Source organism: Lolium rigidum, chromosome 3, assembly GCF_022539505.1.
Source record: "Lolium rigidum isolate FL_2022 chromosome 3, APGP_CSIRO_Lrig_0.1, whole genome shotgun sequence".
In the NCBI taxonomy this organism is placed as follows: Eukaryota; Viridiplantae; Streptophyta; class Magnoliopsida; order Poales; family Poaceae; genus Lolium; species Lolium rigidum.
This window is the reverse complement of record NC_061510.1, coordinates 215831574-215855462: the sequence shown is the minus strand read 5'-3', so window position 1 is coordinate 215855462 and position 23889 is coordinate 215831574. Positions and strand designations below refer to the sequence as shown.

The following is a 23889-nucleotide window of genomic DNA, read 5'->3' as shown; positions in this document are numbered from 1 at the left end:
CATCTGCGGGAACTGGACCGTCGCTGCGAGCCAATAACTTCCGTCGCGAGGTAGGCGAAGGTTAGGTTAAAATTCAGTATGCCGCTGACACGTCGGCCCGCCCTCCCCGGCTCGCTTTTCGGTGTGTCCGGCATCCCCGAAGCGTCCCTATGGGACGGGGACGGGCTCGGAGCGCCGAACACCGTATCGGGCCACGCCGGACAAAAAACGGCTTTAGGGACACGACTTAGAACGTTTTTTGGTCCTGCGCATCCAAATCGCTTTGAAGACGGTTTGAAGAACGCGACTGGAGATCTCTTATTATCTCAGACAATGGTATGGGCTGATGGAAAGTGTGCGAATGCAGGGAATGCAGGGAGAAGCCCTGAAGAGACTGCTCGCATTCAAATTCGCCGCCGAGACAGCCGGTCTGATCCCGGGCTCACCATCACTCTTCTCAGTAGCGACGACCGTCGACGGCGACCTCTCATCAGCGTAACGTCGGTCTCCCGCCCACTGCTAGCTAATCGCGCGTGTACTTCGTCTTCACAAGAGTAATAGTACCCCGTAGTTAGGCACGCAGTACTTTGCATAACCACATCAGTCCTGTTCCGAGATGTGCAGCGTACACGGGCACATGCAGGCGTAATTGATTGGCTTCTGGTAGAGGTTCTGTACACATTAAATTATGTGTCTGCATGTCGCTGTGCCTATGCGCGTATCGCACCGCCGAATATATATGCAACTTTATTTCAGGTTCACGTTATTTGGCCTGCCAAGCGGTCGGTGCCTGATCAGATCAGTAATCGACTCATGGATGAATTGCTGTTTAAGCTTCAGCTGCAGTATTGATTTCGAGTTTCTCAGAGTCAGAGTAATGGTACTCCTCCTATCTACAGTACGACTTCAGTTAATGTGTCACACATTGGATCCCTCCAACCTACACCCAGATTGTAAATGTGCATTGAATTTTAAAATTAACAAACTTGATCATGAACTTTCGTGCGATTGGGTTTGGAATGCGAAAATTTGTTAACAGCACACTACTCACACAGATCGATTACTCAGAAATTGGGGAATACATCCATGGATTCGAGAGTTCTAGCCATTACAGGAAGAGGAACAGGGGAGAGAGGAGGAAGGAGACAGAAGCGAGGAGGCCGAAGCCGTTCCGTTCCAAGCCAAGTCCTCGCAGTTGTTCTCTGCCTTGTATTTATATCGCTGACCAAGTCCGGTCTCATACCAACAGCGCACCGACGCTTGGGTCCCACCGTAGTAGTAGAGGTAGGCGTTAACATTCCCCCTTCCTTAAAAGGCGGCTTGTCCTCAAGCCGCCACCACACGACGCCACCGGGGTCCCATGGAATGCTCGAAGAAGCCTTCCCCGATCTGTCGCAGCACCACATCCAACCGAAAGAAAGAGACGGCCTCCGAAGTCCCAAGCTACATGCAGCACCTTGTTGTAATCGGTAAGGATTATCCCGCAATGACAAATCAAAGAGGAATGCCCCCGAGCGACCAACCCTGGAATGCACACATAAGAAGCTGTAACAGAGTAACCAAGCTTCACCGTCGGGAGCTGAAACTTCTCAATATCTATTTGTTGAATGGTGTCTTGAAAAGGTTCAGAGGTATCTCGGGCAGGCTTGCCAGGAGTGCAATACAAAAACCAAGTCTGTCGTTGCATAAGCACTCGAATACTTGGACTCGGCGACTTCAACAAGAAAAGCACTGTCCATTGTTGAGGACTGAGACCCAGTATAGCAAGACCGAACCCAAATAGCCATCAGAAAAGTTTGCACTGTTCTTCTAAGGACTTGTATTGAAACCTCACTTCTCTTATCAAAATCAGGATATGTTGATGTACTAGAAACCACCCAATTCATTGGTGCCACACAATCAGATTCATCCATAGCTGAAGGTCCTCTAGAGTGCACACCTGTCACCATCTCAGAGTTGGCTGCAGAGCTCAACTTGCTTCCAATGAACAAAATATTTTGTTTTTGAGCGTCTTGGAACTTGGTATCCATGCCAGATAATGGAAGTCCTGGATCCCAGGGCAATACCAGGAATGTGTTGGCTAAAGCAGACTGAAACAATAGCCAGAGCACCACTCCATTGTGCATCATCACTAGAACCGATAATCGTGATACCATGGCAGTCACACTGTACCTGTCCAGGAACTCCTGCTGTGTAGAGCTTGAAATCAGAAAATGGCAAACACTATCAAGCATGTACCAGAGCAGTTCTCCTAGCTGCCGATGGCGGTTGGAACTGTCTTTGAAATATACATTCAATTGCTTAAGACTTGTGCCGTGAGCGCTATCTCTGCTAAGAGCATAATCTCTGAACACCCCTATTTTCTTTCCTGGATCCCATGGTAATAAGAAAACTGAATGAAATGTGGTCTGGGCAAGACGAGAACATATACCACTACATTTTGCTTGAAGCTGATTCGCATTTGTGCCACATGTAACAATGACCTGGGTGAACTGTGGTGGCAGAGATGTCACGAACGGTTCCTTGCTCTCTGGTAATGACATTTCCAGCAGCTTGAGCAGCAGACAGACGTCGTCCTTGCTGGCGATATGGACCTCGGCGAAACCAATTGCGGCCAGAGGGAGTGATGTCGCAGACATGCTGCTGGTGACGAAGCTATGATCACTCGCCACCTTCCTTGCAGTAACAAACGCAAGTGGTAGTTCCACACTCGAACAAGACAGCTGCTGCTCATCTGCATGTGTCACATCGGTGTCGCATCCTCAGGTTCAGGAAGTGGCGTCGACATGGACACTCGTATCCGAGCTGCCGGAGTCTGCGATTTCGAGCGTGGCCTGAGTGAGCACGACCTGGCACACTGCAGTCCTGATCGTTGGTGGCGTCATGAAATCCCTAGCCGGCGCACGGTCTCCCACATCATCGGGATGCGCCACGGGGTAAATGCAGACTGTCGTGTGTTGTGCAAGTTGTGGTCACAACACTTGTGTCGCTGCCTGGACGTAATGACGAACAGGTAGTGGGCGGCGATGTGATCTCGAGGTCGCCATCAGGCGCAGCACACGCAGAGAGGATGTAGGTTGACGCAGTAGAAGTGGAGGTCACAGTCGAGGCCGCGGTTGCTCGCTTGGGGTCGAAGTAGCGGTGCTCAGGGACAACACCGATGGTGGCCTTGGATGAAGCAGATGTTGCGGTGTGGTCGACGGACACCGGCAGAGTGATGTCGCAGCCTGGGCCTTGCGTCGGCACAGTGATGTCGCGACCTAGACCTTGTGTCGAACAGGTGAGGGGCGACGTGAGGCCGAAGTCGCCATCACACACCACACATGCGAGAGGAAGTGGAGGCGTGCGAGGTAGATGACGAGGTCGCAGCCACAGGCTCGAGGTCGTAGCAGCAGCGCTCGGGGAGGACACCGACGGTGACCCTGGACGAAGCCGATGTGGTTGTGGAGGCATGCGCTGGCACCGACACTGAGATGGCGCGGCTTGGACATTGCGTCGAACATGTTGTGGGCGGGCGAGCGACGAGGTTGCCATCCCACGATGCACACGCAGTGAGGACGGAGGGAGGCGCGGGAGAACCCGAGGTCGCCATCGCGTGGTGCTCCGGTCGATGTGGGCAGGTCACGGAACGCAGCATGACGCCGTGCAATCTTCTCCGCCCAAACAGGTCACGCCTTGCCCTCTCCTCGACGAGCTCGATGCGATGCCTTCGCCGCCTCTCCATCCGGTCCGCCGACTCATGAAGGGCGGCGCTCGATTCCGGCACGGTGGGCTGCTCGGCGGCGCGTTTCGCATCATACGCCGCAAAGGAAGCGCGAACGAGACTTCTCGACGGTCGCGGCGATGAGCTGCCGCAGGGAGGCCTTGTACTCCTCCGTCGGCATGCAATCCAGAGAAGCCATGCTTGCTCGAAAGCCACACAATCGAAGAGAACCGCGGTGGTGTTGGCGGATTTGAGAGGAATGGAGATATGAACAAGGGATGGGGAAAAAATTGGTTGGAAATCCGGGGATTATTACGGGGAGGAATCAATTGGCTCTGAATACCAAATGTTAACAGCACACTACTCACACAGATCGATTACTCAGAAATTGGGGAATACATCCATGGATTCGAGAGTTCTAGCCATTACAGGAAGAGGAACAGGGGAGAGAGGAGGAAGGAGACAGAAGCGAGGAGGCCGAAGCCGTTCCGTTCCAAGCCAAGTCCTCGCAGTTGTTCTCTGCCTTGTATTTATATCGCTGACCAAGTCCGGTCTCATACCAACAGGCGCACTGACGCTTGGGTCCCACCGTAGTAGTAGAGGTAGGCGTTAACAAAATTTCACGAGAATTTGGTGACAACTAGTAGGAGTAACCCAAATTCTGGTGAAATTCTGGCGTTCCAATCCTACTGGGCCGTAAATCAAACACAGCCACAGTAATTTGGGACCTCAATGGACCGAATACAATTGCCGGTTAACTAATTTTGGAAACTACCGTGTACTGCTGATGCTACGGTCGTCACCTGCCTTGTCGCCGACGAGGTCCTCCTCCACCTCCTTGTCGAGCAGGCCGTGGTCGTCTGACGATGCAGGCGAGCGCGAGGCGTCGTCGCTGCGGCCGCCGCATTGCTCCTCCGCCGTTGCGGTGGTGGGAGTGGTGTCACCTCCGCAGGCGCATGTGCTGCTGGACGTGCTGGTGCTGGTGGTACTCCCGCCGATCCTACTCGTCGCGGACGTCATGGTCGTCGCCGTGGTTGTGGCGGTTGGCGCGGCGCCGGAAGAGGACGGCTGCTGCGGCGGCCCAGCGAGGCCGACGAGCAGGTCGACGAAGGCGCCGACGATGAGGGCGTGGTTGTGCTTGCCGTTGATCCGGAGGTACCACACCAGGAGCTCCTCCAGGGCGTCCCAGCCGCGCAGGCCGTGCGCCGCCACCATCTCCTCCATGGACGCCCGGAAGTCCCCGTACGGGTCCTCTGAGTCCACCGCCACCGCCACGCTCTCCTCCACCAGCGACGACGGCTCCGACGGCGCCGCCGTCTCCTCGGACGTTGCCGCTGCCGCCAACGATTTCCCCGGCGACAGGGCCATGATGGAGTTGGACGCCGGGCCCGGGTCCACGAAGAAGCGGTCGGTGGAGGTCCGGCCGAGGCTGCGGATCACCGCCTCCGACCACTCCTCCGACGCGGTCGTCGTCGAGAAGCCGTCGTCGTCGTCGTCCAGCTCCAGCTCCAGCACGCCATGCTCCTCCTCGTCGCCGAAGCAGGAGCCGTCGGCGGAGAGGTAGTCGAGCTGGTAGACGGAGTTGACCGTCTTGTACATTTCCCCGGCACCCCCGCGGATGAGCCTCTCAGCCGCCGCTGGGTTCCTGCCCACGGCCGCTGTGACGCACGGCCGGTGCCTGTCTTCGTCGCGGAAGGAGCTGGTGTGTGGGTTCCGGCACGACGGCCACGGCCACGGCGGAGAGGACTCGTCGGCGCTGGCCGGGGGCTTGGAGAAGATGGAGCTGAAGCTTTTCCTGCCCATCGTACCTCCCACAAGGTCCGAACGGATCGTCGGATCACGAGGAACGAAGGAGCTGAGCTCGAGTAAGCGAGCTGTACTGTAGTCGATCTGTAGAGAGAAAGTGTTTGAGGAGATGCACTGGAAGAGAGGGAAACGGGAGCAGTGTAGAGATACAAGTGCAATAAAGAGGGAGAGCGGAGAACACATGGGGATGGGCCGCCGATCATGTGCCTCTATTTATCTATGCTCTCTCTCTTTCTTTTGAGTCTGTAATACAAACTCAAAAATGCCTACCGTGTCAGTTTAGTTTATCTTGCTGGTCAGCTCTTCCCGATTTGGAATGCAAAGATCCTTTTTGGAGTACATGAATTTTGTCCCCTTGTATTGAATTTGTATTTTTCTACGACTTACGGTTTTTTTTTGAAATAGGGATATACCCCGGCTTATGCATCATGATGATGCACACAGCCTTTTATTAATAATAGAGTTCAAAAAAGTTATTGTTTACATCTGAAACGTCATCAATGATTAATACAAAAATCAACCAAAGCTAAGAAACCATGATAAAAAAAGGAGAACTCATCAACAAAGCCTCCTAGTGTGCCGCCAACCAGCCTCACACAAGATATTCTGAGCGACCATCAAGAGCCGTGTGCATGCAGTAGTCATAGCATCCCGTTTTCCCTCCGGCGAGAGGAGAGACCATTCGTATAGTTTCGTTTTTGATTTTGTTATTATATCAACGCTATATATATTTAGATCATAGGTGATGCTACTCCATGGGCCGAGTTTTTTCTTATTACTCCATCCGATCCATAAAAAGTACAATTACTTAGTACAAATATTATACCAACTTACTATTAAATCTTTAAGACTTACTATGGATCGGAGGATGTATGTTATTCCACGTACTAAGTGCTCCCTCCTCATCAAAATAAGTTTTTTAAAAAGATATAAGATATAAAGTTTGATTGATTATTATATCAAAATATAAAAGTCTTGATTATCAAATCAATACCATTAGATTAACCATGGTGTATATTTTCATATGGCCCTCTCTACTCTAATGGTATTGATTTGATGGTATTTATTTGAAGAGGCCGGCACTAAAGTTAGAATAAGGCCCACTCCACTCTATTCCCGATCCGGCGGTGAGCCAAGCGTTGATATAGGCGCGTGGAGTTGTCTTCACGGTGGATCTCCTAGGATCTAGTCGGTGTTCATGCTAGTCGGTGTGGTTGCAGGTCTAACGCTTCCTATATATGCTTCTCATCTTTGGCGAACTCTGGTCCTTCGGGCCCTTAGCGTGACTACTTATCATTTGTCTAGTGCAACAAGCTCTAGTACAATAAGTTTTGTCCAGCTCCAGTGATGGAGGGATGAGGACGGCGGCGCGTCTTCGGCTCACTGTAGTGTTTGCACTCTTCGCTAGATGGTCCAAGAAACTATTTGTAGTTTTTGTTACTTTTTAGATCTCTTGGTACTATTGTTATGATTATTAATAGATCGGTGAACTTTTTGCAAATCAAAGAGATCCTATGAATTTACTATTGAGATTCTCCCTCATTGGTCTATACTCCCTCCGTTCTGAAATAGTCTACATTCTAGCCCCAAGATTTGTTCTGAAATACTCTACATTCTAGCTTTTAGTCAACAACAACACTGAAAACGAGGTGGTTTTACTCTCTTTATTGGATGTTGTTATTTTCAATGTAGCTTGGATTGGTTGTTCAAATATCTAAGTAGTACTAATAAATGCACTACTAATTTGTCTCATTTTTTCTAGAATGTAGACTAAATCAGAACGGAGGGAGTATATTTTTGTAATATGTGATGAAAAAATGGAAGTGTGGCTAAAATAAAGCTGTACTATATTCATGCCAAGCTTTTAACATAACATATTCCCTCGGATTTTATATGGAAGTGCACTACCAAAAATACGTTTTGCTAATACGCAAGGGCACTAACACTAATCGAGGCAAAATTGATTAGACTGCTATCTCGTAGAATGGTTCTTATTAATTTAAAAGTTCATGCTATCATAGAGAAAGTAGCACTACATGCAATATATTTAATTAACCCAGAACACGAGACCATTTTTCACGAAATTAATTGTGTCATTTATTAAATTTTCATGTTTTATTTGTACCTGTAATTTAAGTTTGTGGTCTTACATATAAAAATGGAGGGAGTAACAAATATGAATATGAGTTTGGCATATTTATGAAGCTGCACCGCTCTAACCTACTAAGGGCTCCTTTGATTCATAGGATAGGAAAATCATAGGAATAGAAAAAACATGAGATTGAGATGTCATGCCTAGTTAAGTTCTATAGGAATACTACCTCTGTTTCAAGGAATAAGGCGCCATCGTTTTACGAGCTTTTTGTTTGACCAAGAATTACTTCAAATAGATAAAGATTATTTGTATGAAATTAATATCATTAAAAAGTGCTTTTCAATATGAATGCAACGATACTAAATACATATAATATAATCAAGATTTTGTTGCTCAATTTTTATGGTCAAAGTTCGTCTTGGAATATGCGTGCGCCTTATTTCTTGAAACGGAGGTAGTATGAGTTTTCTTTGATTGTGTTAAAGTAATTTTCCATGAGGTGACCTCATGTTTTTCCCTACAGGATTTACACTACAAGATTTCTATGAATCAAACAATTAGTGTAGTGAAAAATCTCATAGAATTTAAATCTTACACAATTTCTATATAAATCCTATAAATTAAAGGAGCACTAAATTTTGGTTATGTCTTTTGAAACTTGCAAGTCTGATTGTGCGACTAAATATCTCGTCATATGTAAACCATGTACTCCTATTTTTTAAGATCAATGCTGTCAATTTGTGACTGAACATTTTTGGCGAATGACCCATGCAGCCAGATCTGTGTGCACGGTGAGAAAGGGCAATGTGGACGTGTGGTTGACGCGATCGGTTGAACCGGTTGGTGAGATCAGTAAATATTTGCCCCACAATTTGTACAGTAGTTTTATACTTGTTCAGAGATCAGATGGCCAATCATTCCGAGCTGACTCTACATGCAGACCTACAGTAGTACTACTCCGTATCAATTTGTGGGCGCCGACTGCCGAGAACAGGCTGCTGTAAAATTTAAAGTAAAACGACGGTAAAGGTAGCGACGTGCGCCGCTGAAACAAAAATAAAAAGAGGAAGAAGAAACAAAATCACCTGTATCAATTCAGGGGCTGCGACACGGCGTCAACGCCGCGATGCGTATGTGCGCGCGTGTGTGTTTTGCCCGTTCAAAATGTTTACATGCGTGTATATTTTGCACTGTAATATTGGGTTTGACTTTGGCACATAGTTAATTAACTTCGAAATATTCTCTTTCGTACCGTATCTTCAACTCTCTTTATCTCTCCGTGCTATCATCAGTACCTTCAAACATGTCCATAGGTCACGGTTCTTCTCCGTGCGCAAGGGGCAGATGGATGGGGCAAGCCGGTGCAACGGCTAGTCGGCTACCGTTTAGGTGTCACTACAGGAATGGCGCGCTGCGCCGACGGCCGTGGCGTACGCCGACGGCCAAATGTCGGGGCCGTCGGCGTACTGCCCGGTCAGCCCAGCTGCTCGAAGCGCCCCTCGGCGTATAGCCACCCTCGGCACATGACACGCTATGCCGAGGGTGGCCCTCGGCGTATCGGCGGCCCTCGGCATAGGTTGAGGGTGCGACCCCGTCCCGTCGCCCCGCGGCCATGCCCTAACTGGACCTTGACGGCGTGAAGCCTATGCCGAGGGCCCCGTCGGCGTGGCTGAAGCCAATTTCTCCCGCCGAATCCTCCCGCCCCTCCCGCCAAAATGACGTCGGCTGTCTAGCCTATGCCGAGGGGCACCGTCGGCTTAGCATCCATCTTTTTTTTCCTTTTTCCCGCCCATTTCTCCCGCCCAATCTTTCCCGCCAATTTTTCCCGCCATTTTCTCCCGCCGACTTTTCTCGCCGTTTCGAGCCCCTCGCCTCCCTATATATACCCATGTGTTCTTCTCCAACAAAACACCACCACCAGCATGGTGTGGTGTTGTTTGTCTAATGTTGTACCCCGGGGTCTTTCGGCTACACGCACATGCGCCGACGGCACTTAGGCATGTCCTGGGACGTATAGGCGGAACTCACCAGGTGGGGTGAACCGGAGGAAAACCTTAGATAGCATGGATCCATACTTGCCACCACATGACCTAAAACAAAGGAAAAAAGTCCATTGCTAACCCTAACTCTAACCCTAACCCTAACCCTAGGGGTAGATTTGCGGGGTCCCCGCCCCTAGGGTTTCCCTAGATACAAACCACCGGAGCGTCCGAATCGCTGGAAACTCCTGCTACGGCTCATCCGGGGCCTATTTCATTCCAAACCTATGGTTTCCATGTGCATATGTCCTAAACAAAGCAAAGAAATTAAAAAAATCCATTGGTGAACCCTCGCACGGAAAAAGCTATAGGGGTAGATCTGCAAGGTCCCCGGCCTAGGGTTTCCCAAGATACAGATCACCGGAGCGTCGGAATCGCTTGAAAACTTGCATTTGTCCCTAACATATGTGTACAAGTGTGATGTAAGGTTTGTCTAACCTTGCATGTACCCCGCGTTGACGATTTCCGCATACATGGGCCGACACTTGGTAAAATCCAGGATTTATATGTGGAAACTCCTGCTACGGCTCATCCGGGGCCTATTTCATTCCAAACATATGGTTTCCATGTGCATATGTCCTAAACAAAGCAAAGCAAATAAAAAAATCCATTGGTAAACCCTCGCACGGAGAAAGCTATAGGGGTAGATCCGCGGGTCCCCGCCCTAGGGTTTCCCAAGATACAGATCACCGGAGCGTCGAAATCGCTTGAAAACTTGCATTTGTCCCTAACTTATGTGTACAAGTGTGATGTAAGGTTTGTCTAACCTTGCATGTACCCCGCGTTGACGATTTCCGCATACATGGGCCGACACTTGGTAAAATCCAGGATTTGTATGTGGAAACTCCTGCTACGGCTCATCTGTGGCCTATTTTATTCCAAACCTATGGTTTCCATGTGCATATGTCCTAAACAAAGCAAAGAAAATAAAAAAATCCATTGGTAAACCCTCGCACGGAAAAAGCTATAGGGGTAGATCTGCGGGGTCCACGCCCTAGGGTTTCCCAAGATACAGACTATCGGATCGTCGGAATCGCTGGAAAACTTGCATATGCCCATAACATATGTGTACAAGTGTGATGTAAGGTTTGGCTAACCTTGGATGTACCCGTTGTTGACGATTTCCGCATACATGGGCTAACACTTGGTAAAATCCGGGATCTGTATGTGGAAACTCTCGCCACGGCTAAAATGGAGCCTATTTTATGGTAAAGTATGCCCAACCTATGGTTTCCATGTACATATGTCCTAAATAAACCAAAACAAGTAAAAAATTACATTGGTAAACTCTCGCACGGAGAAAGCTATAGGGGTAGATCTACGGGGTCCCCGCCCTAGGGTTTCCCAAGATACAGATCACCGGAGCGTCAGAATTGTTGGAAAACTTGCATCTGCCCCTAACATATATGTACAAGTGTGACTTAGGATGGGAAGCAAGGCCCCGGTCGCGGATTTCCAATCCGAACCACGGGCGATGGTTTTTCCATTTTCGGGGTGCCGGAAGGGCTTTTTTTGTGAAGCAGCTACATGGTGCGCATTTCAGTATCGCGCGGGACCTTCGCGCGGCGGTAGAATACCTCCTACGCACCACCTATCACATGCCATATGCGCGCGGAAGCCATCGCGGGAATCCCACCCGCTTCTGCGGTGCCCCGCCGAATCCGCCGGAAGCCGTCCGGATTTGAACTGGGGCGACACTTTCCTTCGCTCAATAAATGGAGGGAAAAATGTTTTTAGGTCTAGGATGCGTCATTTTATGTGCTAAATGTTTTCCGTTTCGCGCGTTGGCGGACGGGTGCACGCGCGCGCCCGGTACGGCCATACCGCATGTCCCGTTGGCCCCGTTTTGCGCAGTTGGCAAAGCAAACGGAGCCAAAAAATCGAGCGGAGCCGCGTGGCGTCATTTTATGTGTCCTAGTAACCACCGCAAAGACGGAACTGGGATACGGCAATTATCTTGGAGAACCCTTCACGAACGGGGCTATCTCGTCCGGAGTTCTATGGCTTTTAGGGGAAATGAGTAGGAAACGGCCCGTTTCACCACATAGTTTGTCGGAACGAGGCCATATTTGGCACGTGCGTGGGCCTTAGGATGGGAAGCAAGGCCCCGGTCGCGGATTTCCAATCCGAACCACGGGCGACGGTTTTTCCATTTTCGGGGTGTCCGGAAGGGCTTTTTTTGTGAAGCGGCTACATGGTGCGCATTTCAGTATCGCGCGGGACCTCCGCGCGGCGGTAGGATACCTCCTATGCACCACCTATCACATGCCATATGCGCGCGGAAGCCATGCGGGAATCCCACCCGCTTCTGCGGTGCCCCGCCGAACTCCGTCGGAACTGTCCGGATTTGAACTGGGGCGACACTTTCCTTCGCTCAATAAATGGAGGGAAAAATGTTTTTAGGTCTAGGACGCGTCATTTTATGTGCTAAATGTTTTCCGTTTCGCGCGTTGGCGGACGGGTGCACGCGCGCGCCCGGTACGGCCATACCGCATGTCCCGGCGGCCCGTTTTGCGCAGTTGGCAAAGCAAACGGAGCCAAAAAAAATCGAGCGGAGCCGCGTGGCGTCATTTTATGTGTCCTAGTAACCACCGCAAAGACGGAACTGGGATACGGCAATTATCTTGGAGAACCCTTCACGAACGGGGCTATCTCGTCCGGAGTTCTATGGCTTTTAGGGGAAATGAGTAGGAAACGGCCCGTTTCACCACATAGTTTGTCGGAACGAGGCCATATTTGGCACGTGCGTGGGCCTTAGGATGGGAAGCAAGGCCCCGGTCGCGGATTTCCAATCCGAACCACGGGCGACGGTTTTTCCATTTTCGGGGTGCCGGAAGGGCTTTTTTTTGTGAAGCAGCTACATGGTGCGCATTTCGGTATCGCGCGGGACCTCCGCGCGGCGGTAGGATACCTCCTACGCACCACCTATCACATGCCATATGCGCGCGGAAGCCATCTGGGAATCCCACCCGCTTCTGCGGTGCCCCGCCGAATCCGCCTGGAACCGTCCGGATTTGAGCCGGGGCGACACTTTCCTTCGCTCAATAAATGGAGGGAAAAATGTTTTTAGGTCTAGGACGCGTCATTTTATGTGCTAAATGTTTTCCGTTTCGCGCGTTGGCGGACGGGTGCACGCGCGCGCCCGGTGCGGCCATACCGCATGTCCCGGCGGCCCCGTTTTGCGCGGTTGGCAAAGCAAACGGAGCCAAAAATCGAGCGGAGCCGCGTGGCGTCATTTTATGTGTCCTAGTGACCACTGCAAAGACGGAACTGGGATACGGCAATTATCTTGGAGAACCCTTCACGAACGGGGCTATCTCGTCCGGAGTTCTATGGCTTTTAGGGGAAATGAGTAGGAAACGGCCCGTTTCACCACATAGTTTGTCGGAACGAGGCCATATTTGGCACGTGCGTGGGCCTTAGGATGGGAAGCAAGGCCCCGGTCGCGGATTTCCAATCCGAACCACGGGCGACGGTTTTTCCATTTTCGGGGTGCCGGGAAGGGCTTTTTTTTGTGAAGCGGCTACATGGTGCGCATTTCGAGTATCGCGCGGGACCTCCGCGCGGCGGTAGGATACCTCCTACGCACCACCTATCACATGCCATATGCGCGCGGAAGCCATGCGGGAATCCCACCCGCTTCTGCGGTGCCCCGCCGAATCCGGCTGAAGCCGTCCGGATTTGAGCGGGGCGACACTTTCCTTCGCTCAATAAATGGAGGGAAAAATGTTTTTAGGTCTAGGACGCGTCATTTTATGTGCTAAATGTTTTCCGTTTCGCGCGTTGGCGGACGGGTGCACGCGCGCGCCCGGTACGGCCATACCGCATGTCCCGTTGGCCCCGTTTTGCGCAGTTGGCAAAGCAAACGGAGCCAAAAAATCGAGCGGAGCCGCGTGGCGTCATTTTATGTGTCCTAGTGACCACTTGCAAAAGACGGAGCTGGGATACGGCAATTATCTTGGAGAACCCTTCACGAACAGGGCTATCTCGTCCGGAGTTCTATGGCTTTTAGGGGAAATGAGTAGGAAACGGCCCGTTTCACCACATAGTTTGTCGGAACGAGGCCATATTTGGCACGTGTGTGGGCCTTAGGATGGGAAGCAAGGCCCCGGTCGCGGATTTCCAATCCGAACCACGGGCGACGGTTTTTCCATTTTCGGGTGTCGGAAGGGCTTTTTTTTGTGAAGCGGCTACATGGTGCGCATTTCAGTATCGCGCGGGACCTCCGCGCGGCGGTAGGATACCTCCTACGCACCACCTATCACATGCCGTATGCGCGCGGAAGCCATCTGGGAATCCCACCCGCTTCCTGCGGTGCCCCGCCGAATCCGCTTGAAACTGTCCGGATTTGAACTGGGGCGACACTTTCCTTCGCTCAATAAATGGAGGGAAAAATGTTTTTAGGTCTAGGACGCGTCATTTTATGTGCTAAATGTTTTCCGTTTCGCGCGTTGGCGGACGGGTGCACGCGCGCGCCCGGTACGGCCATACCGCATGTCCCGGCGGCCCGTTTTGCGCGATTGGCAAAGCAAACGGAGCCAAAAATCGAGCGGAGCCGCGTGGCGTCATTTTATGTGTCCTAGTGACCACTTGCAAAGACGGAACTGGGATACGGCAATTATCTTGGAGAACCCTTCACGAACGGGGCTATCTCGTCGGAGTTCTATGGCTTTTAGGGGAAATGAGTAGGAAACGGCCCGTTTCACCACATAGTTTGTCGGAACGAGGCCATATTTGGCACGTGCGTGGGCCTTAGGATGGGAAGCAAGGCCCCGGTCGCGGATTTCCAATCCGAACCACGGGCGACGGTTTTTCCATTTTCGGGGTGCCGGAAGGGCTTTTTTGTGAAGCGGCTACATGGTGCGCATTTCGGTATCGCGCGGGACCTCCGCGCGGCGGTAGGATACCTCCTACGCACCACCTATCACATGCCATATGCGCGCGGAAGCCATCCGGGAATCCCACCCGCTTCTCGCGGTGCCCCGCCGAATCCGGCTGGAAACCGTCCGGATTTGAGCCGGGGCGACACTTTCCTTCGCTCAATAAATGGAGGGAAAAATGTTTTTAGGTCTAGGACGCGTCATTTTATGTGCTAAATGTTTTCCGTTTCGCGCGTTGTCGGACGGGTGCACGCGCGCGCCCGGTACGGCCATACCGCATGTCCCGGCGGCCCCGTTTTGCGCGGTTGGCAAAGCAAACGGAGCCAAAAATCGAGCGGAGCCGCGTGGCGTCATTTTATGTGTCCTAGTGACCACTGCAAAAGACGGAACTAGGATACGGCAATTATCTTGGAGAACCCTTCACGAACAGGGCTATCTCGTCCGGAGTTCTATGGCTTTTAGGGGAAATGAGTAGGAAACGGCCCGTTTCACCACATAGTTTGTCGGAACGAGGCCATATTTGGCACGTGCGTGGGCCTTAGGATGGAAAGCAAGGCCCCGGTCGCGGATTTCCAATCCGAACCACGGGCGACGGTTTTTCCATTTTCGGGGTGCCGGAAGGGCTTTTTTGTGAAGCGGCTACATGGTGCGCATTTCGGTATCGCGCGGGACCTCCGCGCGGCGGTAGAGATACCTCCTACTCACCACCTATCACATGCCATATGCGCGCGGAAGCCATCCGGGAATCCCACCCGCTTCTGCGGTGCCCCGCCGAATCCGCTGGAAACTGTCCGGATTTGAACTGGGCGACACTTTCCTTCGCTCAATAAATGGAGGGAAAAATGTTTTTAGGTCTAGGACGCGTCATTTTATGTGCTAAATGTTTTCCGTTTCGCGCGTTGGCGGACGGGTGCACGCGCGCGCCCGGTACGGCCATACCGCATGTCCCGGCGGCCCCGTTTTGCGCGGTTGGCAAAGCAAACGGAGCCAAAAAATCGAGCGGAGCCGCGTGGCGTCATTTTATGTGTCCTAGTAACCACCGCAAAGACGGAACTGGGATACGGCAATTATCTTGGAGAACCCTTCACGAACGGGGCTATCTCGTCCGGAGTTCTATGGCTTTTAGGGGAAATGAGTAGGAAACGGCCCGTTTCACCACATAGTTTGTCGGAACGAGGCCATATTTGGCACGTGCGTGGGCCTTAGGATGGGAAGCAAGGCCCGGTCGCGGATTTCCAATCCGAACCACGGGCGACGGTTTTTCCATTTTCGGGAGTGCCGGAAGGGCTTTTTTGTGAAGCGGCTACATGGTGCGCATTTCGGTATCGCGCGGGACCTCCGCGCGGCGGTAGGATACCTCCTACGCACCACCTATCACATGCCATATGCGCGCGGAAGCCATCGCGGGAATCCCACCCGCTTCTGCGGTGCCCCGCCGAATCCGCTGGAAACTGTCGGATTTGAGCCGGGGCGACACTTTCCTTCGCTCAATAAATGGAGGGAAAAATGTTTTTAGGTCTAGGACGCGTCATTTTATGTGCTAAATGTTTTCCGTTTCGCGCGTTGGCGGACGGGTGCACGCGCGCGCCCGTGCGGCCATACCGCATGTCCGGCGGCCCCGTTTTGCGCGGTTGGCAAAGCAAACGGAGCCAAAAAATCGAGTGGAGCCGCGTGGCGTCATTTTATGTGTCCTAGTGACCACTTGCAAAAGACGGAGCTGGGATACGGCAATTATCTTGGAGAACCCTTCACGAACGGGGCTATCTCGTCCGGAGTTCTATGGCTTTTAGGGGAAATGAGTAGGAAACGGCCCGTTTCACCACATAGTTTGTCGGAACGAGGCCATATTTGGCACGTGCGTGGGCCTTAGGATGGGAAGCAAGGCCCCGGTCGCGGATTTCCAATCCGAACCACGGGCGACGGTTTTTCCATTTCGGGGTGCCTGGAAGGGCTTTTTTTGTGAAGCGGCTACATGGTGCGCATTTCGGTATCGCGCGGGACCTCCGCGCGGCGGTAGGATACCTCCTACGCACCACCTATCACATGCCATATGCGCGCGGAAGCCATGCGGGAATCCCACCCGCTTCTGCGGTGCCCGCCCGAATCCGGCTGGAAGCGTCCGGATTTGAGCCGGGCGACACTTTCCTTCGCTCAATAAATGGAGGGAAAAATGTTTTTAGGTCTAGGACGCGTCATTTTATGTGCTAAATGTTTTCCGTTTCGCGCGTTGCCGGACGGGTGCACGCGCGCGCCCGGTACGGCCATACCGCATGTCCCGGCGGCCCCGTTTTGCGCCGTTGGCAAAGCAAACGGAGCCAAAAAATCGAGCGGAGCCGCGTGGCGTCATTTTATGTGTCCTAGTGACCACTTGCAAAAGACGGAGACTGGGATACGGCAATTATCTTGGAGAACCCTTCACGAACAGGGCTATCTCGTCCAGGAGTTCTATGGCTTTTAGGGAAATGAGTAGGAATCGGCCCGTTTCACCACATAGTTTGTCGGAACGAGGCCATATTTGGCACGTGCGTGGGCCTTAGGATGGGAAGCAAGGCCCGGTCGCGGATTTCCAATCCGAACCACGGGCGACGGTTTTTCCATTTTCGGGGTGCCGGAAGGGCTTTTTTTGTGAAGCGGCTACATGGTGCGCATTTCGGTATCGCGCGGGACCTCGCGCGGCGGTAGGATACCTCCTACGCACCACCTATCACATGCCATATGCGCGCGGAAGCCATCCGGGAATCCCACCCGCTTCTGCGGTGCCCCGCCGAATCCGGCTGAAGCTGTCGGATTTGAGCTGGGGCGACACTTTCCTTCGCTCAATAAATGGAGGGAAAAATGTTTTTAGGTCTAGGACGCGTCATTTTATGTGCTAAATGTTTTCCGTTTCGCGCGTTGGCGGACGGGTGCACGCGCGCGCCCGGTGCGGCCATACCGCATGTCCCGGCGGCCCGTTTTGCGCGGTTGGCAAAGCAAACGGAGCCAAAAATCGAGCGGAGCCGCGTGGCGTCATTTTATGTGTCCTAGTAACCACTTTGCAAAAGACGGAGCTCGGGATACGGCAATTATCTTGGAGAACCCTTCACGAACGGGGCTATCTCGTCCGGAGTTCTATGGCTTTTAGGGGAAATGAGTAGGAAACGGCCCGTTTCACCACATAGTTTGTCGGAACGAGGCCATATTTGGCACGTGCGTGGGCCTTAGGATGGAAAGCAAGGCCCCGGTCGCGGATTTCCAATCCGAACCACGGGCGACGGTTTTTCCATTTTCGGGGTGCCGGAAGGGCTTTTTTTGTGAAGCGGCTACATGGTGCGCATTTCGGTATCGCGCGGGACATCCGCGCGGCGGTAGGATACCTCCTACGCACCACCTATCACATGCCATATGCGCGCGGAAGCCATGCGGGAATCCCACCCGCTTCTGCCGGTGCCCCGCCGAATCCGCTGGAAGCCGTCGGATTTGAGCGGGGCGACACTTTCCTTCGCTCAATAAATGGAGGGAAAAATGTTTTTAGGTCTAGGACGCGTCATTTTATGTGCTAAATGTTTTCCGTTTCGCGCGTTGGCGGACGGGTGCACGCGCGCGCCCGGTGCGGCCATACCGCATGTCCCGACGGTCCCGTTTTGCGCGGTTGGCAAAGCAAACGGAGCCAAAAAATCGAGCGGAGCCGCGTGGCGTCATTTTATGTGTCCTAGTAACCACTTGCAAAAGACGGAGCTGGGATACGGCAATTATCTTGGAGAACCCTTCACGAACAGGGCTATCTCGTCCGGAGTTCTATGGCTTTTAGGGGAAATGAGTAGGAAACGGCCCGTTTCACCACATAGTTTGTCGGAACGAGGCCATATTTGGCACGTGCGTGGGCCTTAGGATGGGAAGCAAGGCCCCGGTCGCGGATTTCCAATCCGAACCACGGGCGACGGTTTTTCCATTTTCGGGGTGCTTGGAAGGGCTTTTTTTGTGAAGCGGCTACATGGCGCGCATTTCGGTATCGCGCGGGACCTCCGCGCGGCGGTAGGATACCTCCTACGCACCACCTATCACATGCCATATGCGCGCGGAAGCCATCACGGGAATCCCACCCGCTTCTGCGGTGCCCCGCCGAATCCGGCGGAAGCTGTCCGGATTTGAGCTGGGGCGACACTTTCCTTCGCTCAATAAATGGAGGGAAAAATGTTTTTAGGTCTAGGACGCGTCATTTTATGTGCTAAATGTTTTCCGTTTCGCGCGTTGGCGGACGGGTGCACGCGCGCGCCCGTACGGCCATACCGCATGTCCCGGCGGCCCCGTTTTGCGCAGTTGGCAAAGCAAACGGAGCCAAAAAATCGAGCGGAACCGCGTGGCGTCATTTTATGTGTCCTAGTAACCACTGCAAAAGACGGTACCATGGGTCAGCTGTCATCGGATGCCGTTCAAAGGGGTAGATCTGGTCCTCGGCATAGCCCCATGCGCGTCTGACTTATCGATCTACAAATATTTAATGTGTATAACCTTTAACTGATTAGCAGGCTAAGTAAAATAGTCAGGTTAGCAGGCCAAGCTGAAATTGTAGTCCGGTCGTTTTCTTTCGCATCTCCTGGCCCGCGAGCGAATACTCCGTACATCGCTCGGACACTTAATATAACCGACGTCCGCGTGCGTTTTTCTTTACGGTTTACTTTTGCGATCGCCGCGACACAATTTTTTTACCGATGTATGAGACGTACCACGGTCGCATCGCCATTTAATAGTAAAGATTATATTCAGAAAAATAAATGAAATGAAAAAAAAAATTGGGCTATGCCGAGGGCCACCGTCGGCGTATCTCCGGCCCTCGGCATAGACCCCTAACCCTAACTTAACGCACGCACGCGGAGAGCTCCCCATCCCGAGCCCGACCGCGCCCCTTTGCTCTCAGCCACCGCGCCCCTGCTCTCACCCGCGCCGCCGCCACCCGCCGCTCCTCCCGCGCCGCCGCCACCCGCCGGCCCCCGCCGTCCCCACCCCTCGCTGAGCCGCCTCCCGAGCCGCCGCCGCCCGCCGCCGCCCGCCCCGGCCCCTCCTCCCGCAGGCCAGCGCGCCGCTCCGTGCCGCCGCCCGCCCCCGGCCCTCCCGTGCCGCCGCCCGCCCTCCCGTGCCGCCGCCCGTCGCCCGCCCCTCCCACGCGCCGCCGCCCGCCTCTCCGAGCCGCCTCCCCGAGCCGCCGCCGCCCGCCGCCGGCCGCGCCGCCGCCGGCCGCGCCGCCCGCCCGGCCCCTCCTCCCGCAGGCCAGCGCGCCGCTCGGCCCTCTCCTCCCGCGCCGCCCCGGCCATCTCCTCCCGCAGGTATGTGTACGTTAGTGTTAGGATTTTTAGTTAGTTAGGTAGTTAGGATTAGTTAGTTAGTTAGTTAGTTAGTTAAGATTTGTTAGTTAGTTAGTTAGTTAGTTAGAAATAAAAATTTGTTAGTTAGTTAGTTAGAAATACAAATTTGTTAGCTGTTAGTTAGTTAGTTAGGATTTTTTTGCTTAGTTAATTTGTTAGCCTCCATCGGATCCGTAGATTGTGTAGTAGAAATATGTCTAATAATGTGAATTTGTAATAGGCCATGCCGTGACCGCCTCGTCGTGAGCACCCCGGCGTGACGATCCCGGATCTTGACGCGCTTCTCGCCGGTTGTTCCACTACTTCCTCTACAGCCGAGGGTGAGCAAAATTTCGAACTTCTTCTCCGCATTTTATTTATGTCACTAGATTCATTTTCCAAGTCAAGTTGCGTCACCTAGGTGTCACTTCCCGTCCTCAAGCGTTACGCGGATAAATATGCATTAGTGGTCGGCATATTTTCAACCGTAACGCTTGCGGCATTTACGGGACAGTCGGCGGATCCGTAGTTGGGTACGTTCTCCATGCTCGCTCCGGTCCGAGTCGGGATTTCGGCAGCGCCTCACCGTTGTTCTCCGGATGCACATCCTCTTGTCTTTTTGGCGAGACGTGTATCGGGAGAGCAGCGGGGAGGTGCTGCCGAAATCCCGACTCGGACGAGGTACAGCATGGAGAACGTACTCAATCTACGGATCCGGCGGCTGCTAGGAGCCCACCTAGTAGAGATGTAGGTTGATGCATTCGTTTTGCTCGTTAAAAAAATTAAAATATGATGCATTTTCCTATTTGATATAAATGCTATGCTTGTCGTTTGGCTTCCAATAGAGCAGAGGATGGCTGATAATGGATGGATGTACACCGGCCGTGTTAGTGCGACTAATAAAACAGATGAGTGGATAAGGAAGACTTGGCATTTAGTGAAGGAGTTGGCGCGTGGTACAAAACGGAAGGTTCAGCCACTTTGCCCGTGCAATCGTTGCTTGAAGCATCACCGTCGTGGAAAGGATGACATGTTTAAACACCTTCTGCAATATGGGTATATGCCTCGTTACGTCACGCGGATCGACTTTGATGAGCACGAACGTGACGGAGGTGAGGTGATGCGGCGGCGGCTCAATGGCAATGAGTACGATGGGGTTAGAGACTTTCTAGATGATCTTGTCGATGCCCACATGCCGGAGTCGCCACCTTCACGGGAGGAACCGCCGGAACCGGAGGAACCTCCGAACCGGAGGAACCGAGCCGGCCGCGAAGGCCTTCTATGATATGATAGCCGCTGCTAAGACGCCTGCGTACGATGGCGCCGAGATTTCTCAGCTCGATGCCATCTCCCAATGTCTAGCCGACAAGACCCGGTACAACACCACCCGTGACGGCTTCGAAGCAAGTCTGAAAACAATCGGTAACATGTTGCCCAAAGGGCATTGTCCGCCTAAAAGCACCGCACGAGACGAGGCAACTCATGTCGGCGCTCAACATGGATTATCAAAGGATAGACTGTTGTGAAAATGGCTGTGTTCTCTTCGGAAACAGTTTGCGGAGGACAAGTACTTGTCCCATTTGTAAGGCCTCTAGGTATGAAGAGGTAACGGGAAAGGATGGTCGGGTGAGGCGATCAAAGATCGCAAAGTCGATTCTTCGGTATCTCCCATTCATAAAAAGAATCCAGCGGCTTTACTTGGTCGAGGAGACCGCCAAACAGATGACGTGGCACAAGATGGGGACTCGAATAAAGGACAATCAGGGGCGGGCGAAGATGGGACATCCATCGATGGCAATGCATGGAAGAACTTTGATAGAAAATACCCCCATATGGCGAGCAGATGCTCGGAATGTCAGAATTGCGATAGCTACAGATGGCTTCAATCCATATGGTATGTCGAATTCCAATTACAGTTGTTGGCCCGTGTTTGTAATTCCGCTCAATCTCCCTCCCGGAGTCCTAATGACGAGGAAGACCATGTTTCTGTCGCTGATCATTCCAGGGCCCCATTACCCGGGGAAGAACTTGAGTGTCTACATGCAGCCCGATTGTGGAAGATTTGAACCACTCTTGGCACCACGGGACGTTGACGTACGACCGAGCATCGAAGACAAACTTCGCATGAAAGTTTGGTTGCGAGTATACCATGCATGACATGCCCGGGTACGCCCTAACATGCGGATGGTGTACAGCTGGTAAATGGCCATGCCCGAGTGTGCGAGGCATCGACTTGAGTTCCTTTGGCTAAATAAGGGTCGCAAGTATGTTGCGTTTGACACGAATCGGCGGTACCTCAAACGGAGGCATCCGTTCGGAGAAGACAAAAGAACTTCAAGAAAGGCAAAGTTGTGCATGAAGTAACGAGTGGTGCCAAAGTTCGATGGTATAAGCTGTTGATGCCGAGCTACGTGCTCTCGTGCCGGCGGCATCGGAAGCTGGCCATCAATTTGAGGGATATGGTGTAACGCACAAGCTGGACTCACGAGGCAGCCTTAACGAAGCTCGAGTATTACAAGGACCTCGAACTTCCCCATAACATCGATGTGATGCACACCGTAAAGAATGTCGCGGAGTCCTTATTTCACACGTGCCTAAACATTCCCGGGAAGTCAAAGGATAATGTCAAGGCTAGAGTCGATGTTGAGAAGCTACTGTGATAGGAAGAAATTACACATGCAACGTCCTGCGGCCGTCGAAAGAATTGGTTCAAGCCGCACGCCGACTTACGCCTTGATTCCATCCAAAAGAAGGAGGCATTCAAGTGGCTAAAATACGTTGTGATGTTCCCTGATGGTTATTGTTCGAATATGAGCAAGGGAGTCAATCTTTCGACGGGAAAAGTCACCGGGCTCAAGAGTCACGACTATCATATATGGATTGAGCGGGCTGATGCCGGTGATGCTTCGAGGGTATCTCCCGAGAAAATATGGCGAGTGCTCGCGGAGTTGAGCCATTTCTTCCGCACGCTACGTGCTAGCGGATATGTCCTAAGGTTATTGAGAAGCTGCAAGTTCAAGTGCCGGAGTTGCTATGCAATTTGGAGATGATCTTTCCGCCGGGCTTCTTTACTCCGATGGCACATCTCATTGTGCACCTCGCAAACGAGGCACTCTTGGGTGGCCCGGTGCGGTTTCGGTGGCAGTTTTGTATTGAGAGAGAGTTCAAGTATATTCGGAAGATAACCGGAAACAAAGCCAAGATTGAAGCATGCATAGGCTGAGGCAACGTGCCTTCGGGAGATGGCAGATGCCGCAACAACGTACTATCTCGATGAAGTTCCCACTCGCATAACCCGGTCTCTCGTTACAATGTCGACGTGCCCATGAATGACCCCAAGCTTCAACTATTCCAATGTCCCGGTGGCAAGGCTGGTAAAGGACAAAAATATAGATTGGAGAGGGAAGAGAAGGATTGCATAATGCTCTATGTGCTTATGAACATGAAGGAAGTGGTGGGGGGGGGGACGACGACGATGGCGGTCACGATTTCATTAGGTAACATGGTGTAATGCTTATTGTATCTAGTTTCGATCACCTACACTCAACTCGGTCTAATGCTTATTGTATCCTTTCAGCGAATTCACGGATGAACAGTGGTGGCTTCCGCGCGATCCCACGGGCGCGGAGTTGGAGACTCTGCGAAAGAGGGTGCTCCCGAAGTAAAAATAAACTTCGTGTCTTGGTTCATGAAAAAAGTAATGTCTAAGTCTGTCCCTCTTACCTACCAATATGTGACTTGTCCCTGTTATTCCACGTAACTAATGCACACAACAAATTTGAACCGTGCTTGTAGGGAGGCTGATGCAAACGTTGAGATGACGGATGAGTTGAGATGTGTTTCCCAAGGTTGTAACCGTGACGTCATGAAGTATGAGAAGTATGACGTGAATGGGTTTCGATTCCATACGGAGACACACCGAAGGGCCGGGCGAATCCAAAAACGATAAATACTGGTGTCTTCACTAAAGGATCCGATACCTTTGATTACTACGGGAGGTTAGAGAATGTATACGAGCTGACCTTCAACCGTACAAACAAACAACTCAATCTCGTTGTGTTCAAGTGTC

At 52.2% G+C, this 23889-nt stretch overlaps 1 protein-coding gene across 1 annotated transcript; it reads right to left on the bottom strand.

The window, feature by feature from the left end:
• Window positions 1-4453: 4453 nt before the first annotated feature.
• Window positions 4454-5485, bottom strand: LOC124696055 (transcription repressor OFP13-like). Its single transcript, XM_047228838.1, has one exon. The coding sequence runs from the start codon at window positions 5483-5485 to the stop codon at window positions 4454-4456; it is 1032 nt and encodes a 343-aa protein (XP_047084794.1).
• Window positions 5486-23889: the final 18404 nt, after the last annotated feature.